The 9,845-nt window shown below is 37.7% G+C and overlaps 2 protein-coding genes across 2 annotated transcripts; both read right to left on the reverse strand.

The window, feature by feature from the left end:
- Nucleotides 1-5,996: 5,996 nt before the first annotated feature.
- On the reverse strand, nt 5,997-8,320 carry LOC145209529 (uncharacterized). The gene is made up of 6 exons (XM_080079840.1): nt 8,242-8,320; nt 7,994-8,178; nt 7,532-7,783; nt 7,026-7,187; nt 6,685-6,783; nt 5,997-6,593 (listed from the first exon to the last, which is right to left on the reverse strand). Exons 1-6 carry the CDS (start codon nt 8,318-8,320, stop codon nt 6,462-6,464), a joined length of 909 nt encoding a protein of 302 aa, XP_079935966.1. The 3' UTR covers nt 5,997-6,461.
- Nucleotides 8,321-8,365: 45 nt separating this feature from the next.
- On the reverse strand, nt 8,366-9,538 carry LOC145209531 (transmembrane protein 242-like). Its single transcript, XM_080079842.1, has 2 exons — nt 9,361-9,538; nt 8,366-9,050 (listed from the first exon to the last, which is right to left on the reverse strand). The coding sequence occupies exon 2, from the start codon at nt 8,917-8,919 to the stop codon at nt 8,497-8,499; it is 423 nt and encodes a 140-aa protein (XP_079935968.1). The 5' UTR covers nt 8,920-9,050; nt 9,361-9,538; the 3' UTR covers nt 8,366-8,496.
- Between the last annotated feature and the right edge of the window lie 307 nt (nt 9,539-9,845).

Raw genomic sequence — 9,845 nt, forward strand, 5'->3', positions numbered from 1 at the left:
TATGGGAATTGAGCAAGTCTGTGCGACGTAACTACACAGTTACAGACAAGCAGCCATTTTCCGACGCACTCGGCATTATTGACAGTCGGCCAACTAGAGAGAAAGCAAGCACGCTTTCATTCATAAATTTAGACACTGGGGAGTTTTCTGGCGAGCTGACTGACCGAAGATGCGCGCGCTGTTGTTTTTGCACATTACACTTGTCCTACACGTCATACTGCCACGAGCATGCCTGGCTGAATAAGGAGCTTTGGTTTACCAGACACAATACGTGGCAAATTATTCGCAATTTTATACTATTAATCTGAAGTCGTAACAACGCAGATTGAACAACACAAAATGATGGTTTTCAAACCGTCCAATAAAACCTGCAATACTCAAGCTAACAACTTGACTAAGCAACAACATAAGAAAAGGTAGTGTTTTGTTTATAATGAACTCTTTTGTTTATTGCATTTATACTGAATCTACTCTAACTCGCTACAACTGGATGTCAGTAGCAGCGTGGCTCATCGGCGGTATATCGCCTAATAACAGCGCTAATAGTGAATGAGCGGCCAAGTAGAGTGTGTTTCCCTGGGGCAATGCGAAGCGGAAGCGGCACATGTGGAGTTATGTGCTCCAGAGCGCTGCTGCGTGGGCTAAGCTGCCATTTTCGACGTCTTATCGGCAATAGGGCTCGAGCCGGGTCGCTAAATATCCGACGCGATTTAAAGATTAGACCTGAGAGATTTGTCAGTAGCGACGCCGTCCGCGCGCACGTTTCATATCCAGTTTGTAAAGTTTTCATTCATACAGCGTTCGCCACAGCATAAACAACAGGAGAACGGGTGCGTGAACCTACGACTAAAATGTCCCCACTCCCCACTGAAACGTTCTTACACTGCGGATGCTAAACGGGATGTCGCCTCGTGACATCACAATGTGTGTATTGTCCCCGTTGTTTCGATAGCGCCTCTACACTCGCCAGCACGTCACTTAACGATAATGCTAAAATGTGGAAGTTTACGCGTTACCGCTGCTGATGCGAAAGGCGCTACTGCCTGCACGCATATGCTACAAGTCCCAGGACTAAACTGATCCAAACTCAATGCAGTTAGCTTTTCGAAGGCGCCAGCAGTTGATACATTGGGCATACACTGGTTTGTGACAAGCGATCTTGCCTAAATACAGATAATTGCTCTCGTTTTTAACAATTACTCTTGCTGTTTTAATGAATGCAAACAACTTGATGGCAATGACAGAACACGATTTAAACAGAAACAAAACTGTTTACCTTTATACCTTTTTGCTAAAAAGGAGACTATGACTAGGTATGCAACAGGATGCGTTTTTTAAAATATATAGTCACTAGTACAGCCACCAATATCTTGACGCCTTTACTAAACAGCATAAACAGCCATTCCAAAGAAATATGCAGAAGCAGTCAAATAATGTCAAGTGAACTAAGCCGCACTGATACCAGCTTCTTGGTAAAACTGATTTGACCCCAGAAACGAAATGATGATCGTTACGCGTTTCCATTCCACCGATGCCAACGAACAGGCGAGTCAGTCTGGCACTCTACAAAAGACCGCCGTAATTAGGGCTCTGCCGCAGTTCGACAGGAAATAAAACCGACAATGATGGTGAGAAGCTCTGGGCCTCCAATTACACGTGCCAGGCTTAGTACGTGATCAGGAGAAAATAAGGTCTGAGGTTGTGAGTTATGAGTTTTAAAATAAGAGTCAATTGACAAAATCGCACCTGTGTCACATTTAGGTATCATTTTCATTAAATTTGTTTGGCAGGATCTAAAATACCAACATGGAAAATTGCAAAGAACACATCTATCCCGATGATGTTTACTGGAAAACCGAATAACAATACAATTTAGTTACAAATGTTGTAAAAGCCCTGTAGTACATGTAGGCGGTAAATATTGCGCTAAACAACGTTACATCAACGCTACTTAAACACGTTGAGAAAGTTAATACAACTGCTCGACTGTATGTTGTTTTACAACACAACCAAGTGTAATGTAACATAAAAAAACAAGAAAAATCGACAGGCCGGCATTAAAGTGCGACAAAAAAATAATGTAGTCACACAAATATATTGATGCTGAGTGCCCATCAACTGTCAAGCGCCATTGGATATATTAAGTTTCAGCCTAATCGCTGGGGAGTTTGACAGTCGGTCCACCGACGAACGACATACATAGGAATAAAATGAATCCGTAGGCAAGATTATACCCAACATGACAGACGTCTGTGATCCAGTTGGTCCCAAAGCGATCACATACCGAACAATAGATACTAAATAGCGTTGTGACAATAACCTTTTCAATGTACACATAGCCAGGATGATTCAAAATCGATTAAAAATGTCCTAAAGCCATTTATCATAAATTGCGTTACACCTTTTTATCAAAGCAGAAAATAAAAAATATGGTACAATTCGGACTGCTAACGCTAACGTTAAAAAAAGTAGAATTTTCTATTCTACATCGGTGTCATGTTGCTTCCTATAAGCGCATGACCTTTAGGAAAGGCTTGCTTCCCAATTGTTACCGTCACATAATTTAATATACAGCCACAGGGCGACGTAAAAGCGTAGCAATAAATATACCAATTTTAGACGGATCGAAGCAGAAATCTAAAACGACCGTTATCGAAGACAAAACGAACAGGCTGAGCGAAACAATAGATTGAATTGCGCAGCCCCATTCACAAAACCGGTGTAGCCATAATAAAATATGAATGAACAGCAGACATAGCGTCAGACACATGACCGTAACAGCGGTTTGACGACATAGCGCTATGCCACGAATTTTTTATCCAGCCGAAAATATGGGAGATATTAAGTATGCATTTTGAAACGATAGCATTGGACAGAGAAATTGCTCAGTTGTATTATTAGAATATTTAATTTCTAAAACATATTGATCAACAACGAACATGTGACCAGTGTACGCTTTCGCAAAAAGATTTTATGGCTAAGTGAAATCCAGAACCTTGCAGATTTTTTTCACTGAATTGGTGGGTATAGCCTTTCCTCTCTTACTAGGTTTCGCAGGCAAACTTCTGTTCGCAGCCCATTACAACAAAACCCTCCATTGTTCGCGCAAAGGCCAACACTTGAGCAGTCGGTCTCCAGAAGAGCTTACTGGCTTCCTCTGGGTCGGTTGTGTTCCCCTTAAACTTACAAGCACCCTTGAAGGCTGCTTTGCTTCGTCAGTGGCACCGGAATTGCTTCTACGGTGGAAATTTGACACACACACAAAGTCTCCCTCGCAGGGTTATTCACTATGCTACGTCCACAGACTTAACCAGTAAGGAAGCCACGAGTGTTTACATCAACAGATATATAACAAGACAACTTGCCTGGTACTAGGTCTGGTACCAACCACAAAAGGCGCAAGCTTGGCCACTAGTAAAAAAGCGTTTTTTTTAATCCATAACTGTGCTTAACAGTTTAACCACTTGTTTACGGTAAAGCGAAACTTTAAACCCAAATTCACTGTTTACAAAAACTGGCAAAACCGTGCCAGTATTTTTCATAGACCAGCAAAAACATGTTTCCGGGTAAACGAAATTACGCATTTTTGCCGGTAAACACAGCGCAACCTACACTAGCACGTAACTGTCATGCCGCCCAAGACTTTTTTGTGAATGCGAAGGGTTTGTGCGAGTAACGGTCACGTGGCAGCGCCTATCGATCAAACATCGGCATGCTTCCGGTGGCTCTCAGTAAAACATGCATTATTCAGAGATGCTTTGCGCCCATTGTGGTGGCGCCGGTACCTAAACGTCATGGTCTCAAAACCTTAATTTATATGTTATACAGTTAATGTTTAATGATGATGCTAAATTTTCTAATGTGTACAACTAGGCCAAATTGGATCAGCTTCCTATAAAAAAGTCAACAGGTTTGTGATGCTTACTCAGTTTTTAATGAAAACGTTTGATTAAAAACAAAGAGGTTACATTTTTTTGATTAAAAAAACCTTTCTGAAATGTAAGATGAGTTACCTACAACTTGCATAAAAATCAGCCTGTTTAACATAATATTTCATGGTTGACAAAGTAATTTTGGATTTGATCCAAAAACCAAATAATTTGATTTAAAACACCAACAAATGCAAACACAAACACATTTAGCGGCCACACTTAAAATACCAGACAGCAAAATAAACCAAACAACTACAGAAAGTGGTTTGTACTGACATATTTTGTATCTGCACAACATCATGCAAATTAAAAATTTACATGTCCACTTCCAACTACAGCCAGTGAATAGAGCGGATGTAGCTCTCTATATTTATACATGCTAATGATCTAATGTTATTCTTGAATAGAAAGTTCAGTAAAATGTAAACAATAGCATTAATAATTCAAACACTGCATTAGCTTACATCGGTAAACAAAGTTGTACTTCAATCTTTACAAATATATGTTTGGTGTGGAACTTTATTTATTTTTTTTAGTTTTTGACAAAAAACACATATTGTACCCAGCCCATTCAAACTGAGTGAACATCCAACATTTACTAAACAAGGCACTGTTTTATAATATTCACAGAACAGAAAAAAACATGTCATGAAACATCCACAAAGCAAAAACAAATTGACAATTTAAGTGGCAAACAATCCAACGATGACAAAACAATGTTTTTTTACTTTGTATGTACTACACAAACAAACATGTACATAAAGTATTTGCATTGATTGCCTGGTATAATTAAAATTTGAAAATATAGGACCATAAAATCAATATGAGACTAACTTCACAATCTACCACTTTTGTGTTAACTTGTGACAAAAATAAACATAAATTAAGGTTGTTGCAATTACAAACAATTATTTTTTTCTCAAAAAATCCTCCGCGAAAAAAAAATCATATGTTGCAATAAAACCAATCAAAATTTAAAAAAAATTAAAAACGGGATGTTTAAACAAACGATATATATTTTTTTTCAATTTGCAACAAAACAAGGTTACAAATTGCACAAAAAAAGCAGCACTATACACCAAAAACCTCTGACTGGTATTGTAGGCAATCAATACTTGACTTTAAGCCTCTGTGTTATAAACTGTTCAACCCACTACCAACATACACTCTTTGAAAACTGTATGAGAAGAATATTCTGCCAATCAATATTTACAACCATATATAATTATGTCAGAATTACCTATTAAGATATTGAATAACAAAACAGCAAAATTGACAGCAAATGTGACGCCTTAAAACAGAAAAACATATTCACTATCAATCTGCCACACACACACACACCATGAAAGTTTGATCGTGGCTACTGGCCATACCGCAGTGCGATTTTTCAATGGGCGAACTGTGTAGGTGTGGGAACGGCGCACACGCAACTCACAGTAACAAAGAGAAGCGACGGCGCTCTCTCGTGGAGAAGTGGGAAAGAATAAAAGAAAAACTAGGATGAGACGCGCAATGACAAAGTAGCGCAGGGTCGTTTTCCAACCGGAGATGATACGAAGCGCTTCGGTGCGTTTCGAAGTGGTCTGTCGCCGCGGCTGACGACGAAACCAATTGTGTGAACAAAAAACTTAAAACTGATCTAGTTGTACCTGAGATTACAAAGCTAGGTTGTTCAAATATTCGTACAGTTACTTGCAACGTAGCCCTTAATAGATACATCGCCAAGAAGTACCTAGTTCAAACTGGCAATGGCGAAACAATCCGGTTTGGGCTCTTTCTCCCTCCCTAGCGGTTAAAGTTATCCAACTTTATTTTATTAACTGTAAACATGGCCCATGTTGTGCACTGCACAGTCTCGAAGTTTCTGGAGATTCATAGGGAAATCTCCTTTGGTCAACCAACAGGTAAAATGCTATATTTTGTCTTGGAAAGACATATACACGTGGATTTGGCTGTTAAGAGACCTGAATGAAAGTAATTGACGTAATTGCAACTGACCTTCGCTGAACCAAAATTTTGTTGTTGAACTTGGTTGCTGGCAATCTGAACGGAATATTACGTGTCTTATTGGTATGCTACGAATATTTTATTTTTATTACGCGTAAAACAGTTTGCTGTGGCTTTGTGATCGTAATTGGACAACGCAAAGAAAGTCAGCAGGAGCAAATTGTTCGTGAGGCCAGGTCATGCAGTTTCAATGCCCAGGACATGGCTTTGTTGAAATACAATCATAAACACGAAAAACTCACTAGCTGCTATTCACTTGCGTTAAATTGATACAAATTGAAATACAATTGAGGATTGATAAAGAAAATATAAGTACCTATATTTCGCAGTAAATTGCGATTTAAAAATGTAAAAATTACAGATTTGCAAACGTGGTAATATCTCAGTTGAACGTTTTGTGGATTTTTGTTCTTAATATTGCACTCTTAAATCAGAAACAACATTAATTTTTGAAAAACAATAATAAGTAAAGAAATTTGCTGACGGATGTGAAGTAACGATACACAGGAAACTCTTCTTGCTCTACTGCTGTGCCATTTTTAATGCTTCCTGTATCTGAAGCATGCTGGGACGATCCGAGGCTGTGGGACTTCGATAAATTGCAGAATATACAATGCCTTTTGGAGTTTTTGAGACTATGAAGTCACCACCAATCTGGGTCAACAAGAAATTGGTATGACCATTGTTATTGACCAAAGTAGTTGTATAAACAACAGTTGTGCAGGTCTAAAAACAGCTGACTTACTTGTTGAGGGTCATCTTTTATGTCAACAAACATTTCTGGTATAGGTTCACCACGGGCCATTGCTGAGCCATAATATGATAAAGGTTCTGTGTGATATGCCTGTTAAAAATTCACATATGTTACTTGCTGTTAAAGCACATTGACAAGCTGGTGAACAAACCAAAGTGCCCCGCAATTTATTATGATTTTAACAACACCTCAAATCGAAATAACAACACCTCAAACTAACACTTATTAATATCAAACATTGCTTTGATGAAATAGAAATTTCATATTGGTTCTTTTTTTTAACAAACAGAAATAGTCAAAACACTAATTAATTATAATTATCAATGAAGTACCTTTGCAACAGAGCGAGAGAGACCCAATGCTTTATACAGGTTGCGATCACTATCAATGAACAATGGAAAAGGATAATTCATTATTTTTAACCACTGTTTTGCTCCTACAATAACACCAAATGTAACAAGAACCACAGAGCACTTAAGACTGGCCAAGTCTTTCTGCAATGCAACAATAAAAGATTTACAAAACCACGTTTTTGTGCATTTTTGTACATTACCATTTCCAGTAATTATGAAACTCAACTTTTCAAAAAGATCGCTGAAGAAACAGCTATCTCATAAGGTAAGAATAAAACAGCGCTGAGTATAAATATATTTTTAAACAGTCTTTGTTCGGACAGGTTTAATTTAGGATCTACTGTTTTGAATTGTGTATTTTTTCTTCACTCTCATATTTTCATAAACGAGCATTTTTATTTTACTGTAGTATGTATGTGTAATGTATACATGCTGCATTGCACACTAATACAAAAAAATACATATATACACCTACTCCAACTTACAAGGCAAGCCTGGAGTTCTTTTATGTGAGTTCGTCATGGAAGTCAAGCAAAATGCCTCAACAGAACAACCAAACAGTGGTCATTTCCAGTATTAAACAAAGTTTTGTCATTAAGTTTGCATGTTTGGTCAGACTCCGCATTAACAAGTTCATGATCACATGAAAACATGTCTCCTTCAGTTAGCACTGGACCACTAGCAATTCCAAGGGCAACTTTTCGATCAATTTCAAGTAAAAACTCATTCCAAGAATCCTAAAAATAGTAGTACATCTTATAAACAAGAAAATAAACTAAATTTGATGTTGTCTATAATTAAGGAAATATCATATAATTTGCTAAGCTATTTCATGCAATTAATTTAATTTAATTAAAGATTTTTTTTAACAAATGAGTAACGAAGGAACAGAATCAACTGCTTATATATATATGTTTTTGTACTGTCAAAATATAGTCCTATTTTACCTCAAAGCTAATAAAATCTTCAACAGCATTTTGCACATCAATGTCTTTGTACAATTCAATCCATTTGCTTTCAACTGCTTTTCTGTTGGGTAAGTTTGTATCAAGGCATAATTGTTTGTATGTAGTAAGAAGGCCCAGCAAAGTTCCCAATTTTTTGTCAACAAAGTAATTTGCTGATTGTGCATCTGAAAACGAAGATCTAAAGATTTTTGTAATAACACATTAAACACCATCAAACATGATCATACCATCTAATGTTTTCTTTGCATTTTCAAGCACCTTCGTGCCGTTTTCCACAAAGTGGTTTAGTGCTTCAATTAGATGCATGTTACATTGTTAGGCCAAAATTTAGTTAAAGACAAATTTTAACAGTCTAAAAATGGATGCACACAGGTAATACAGAATATGGTCACCCAAAACACAAGTGTTTTTGTGTAAATGTCATTGCAAAATAATGCAAACAAGTAATGTAAAATATAAATATGGACACACCATTTAAATGTTTATTTGTGCTTCACATCTTCTTTTTTACTTTTTGTCCCAAACAGTTCATCCCAATCAACATCTTCTCCCGTTGAATTTTTCCCAGGAGGTATTTTGGGCATTAAACTTTGCATTTTTGCTGTAAATTCAGTCAAATTTCGAACACCCAATAATGCACACACAGTGACACAAAACAAGGAAAATCCACCCACTGAATAAACAGTAGCCCGCCCAAGAGCTCTCATTGCCAAACGACCCCCACTTTCCATGTTTTTTAGGTCAGGCACTTTGTCATTAACAATGTCACCAGGATCAGATCGCTTGGACTTTGCAAGCATCATTGCAAAACCACTGAGAAATGCAATTCCTGTTGCACCGAAAATAAACCCTGCACTCTGGATAGGAGTTGGACTGCTAAGCTTGGGTTTGGTGTTCTCTTCCATTGTTTGTCTAGTAGTAGGTTTCCTTGAAGTTATTGGTACTTCCAGGTTAACAGCACATGACAGTGTAATATTAAAAACACCTGCCTGTCTTCAATTGCTTTTTGTAGTTTGGTTCCTTAAATCCTATGGACCTGTTAAAAAGCTTTTCATTTTAGGTGGCTTATGTACATGCACAGTCAGTAAGTTGAGGTGAGTATCATTAACCTTTAACTCACCAAATTAAAAAAACAACTTTATTATGTACACAAATTGCTGTAAAAACTAACTTATCATTTACATTCCTCTGGAATCAGTTGGGGCTGGTTAAGGGCAGATAAACATAATTACAACCGGTAGATTGCTTATATTAGAGCCCGCAGAGCCGCAGGCATTCTGCAACTGATTAACAATATGGCTCTGACTGTTTAATCAAATATTTCGAAAAGTAGCAAATTACTTCACCTGCAGTGTTCAAGTCTACGAACTTGATCGAACGATTAATTTGGTACTATTGGTTATGACTTGAAACGCACGAATCCAATGACCCAGTGTGCAAAACTCGGCATTTTTGTTGTTGGTTGTTGGAATATTATTGCAAAAACTGCTGCAACTTGGCTTACCCTCTGCCGCCACCTGCCCGCCTTTTGCAAGCACCGACCGATTTTTCACATATTTAAACTAATCGAATTATTTCTTTTGCATCCAGTCCAACAATACATTTCAAATTCAATCCCAACTATTCGTTCGGTTGCATTTCATAAAGTCGACCTCTATACTGACTTCATAGTGTTAATTGTAATTTTTTAACGCAATTCATTCAATTTGCCTTTTCCTTCGGTGTAGTAGCACCACGTGTTAATATGTTTACATTCTCAGAGACTTTAGGACAGGGGTGCACAAACTTTTCGCTATTGACGGCCGCGTCATAGCGGTATGTAAAGACTATG

Source organism: Phallusia mammillata, chromosome 1, assembly GCF_965637545.1.
Source record: "Phallusia mammillata chromosome 1, kaPhaMamm4.hap1.1, whole genome shotgun sequence".
Taxonomy (NCBI): domain Eukaryota; kingdom Metazoa; phylum Chordata; class Ascidiacea; order Phlebobranchia; family Ascidiidae; genus Phallusia; species Phallusia mammillata.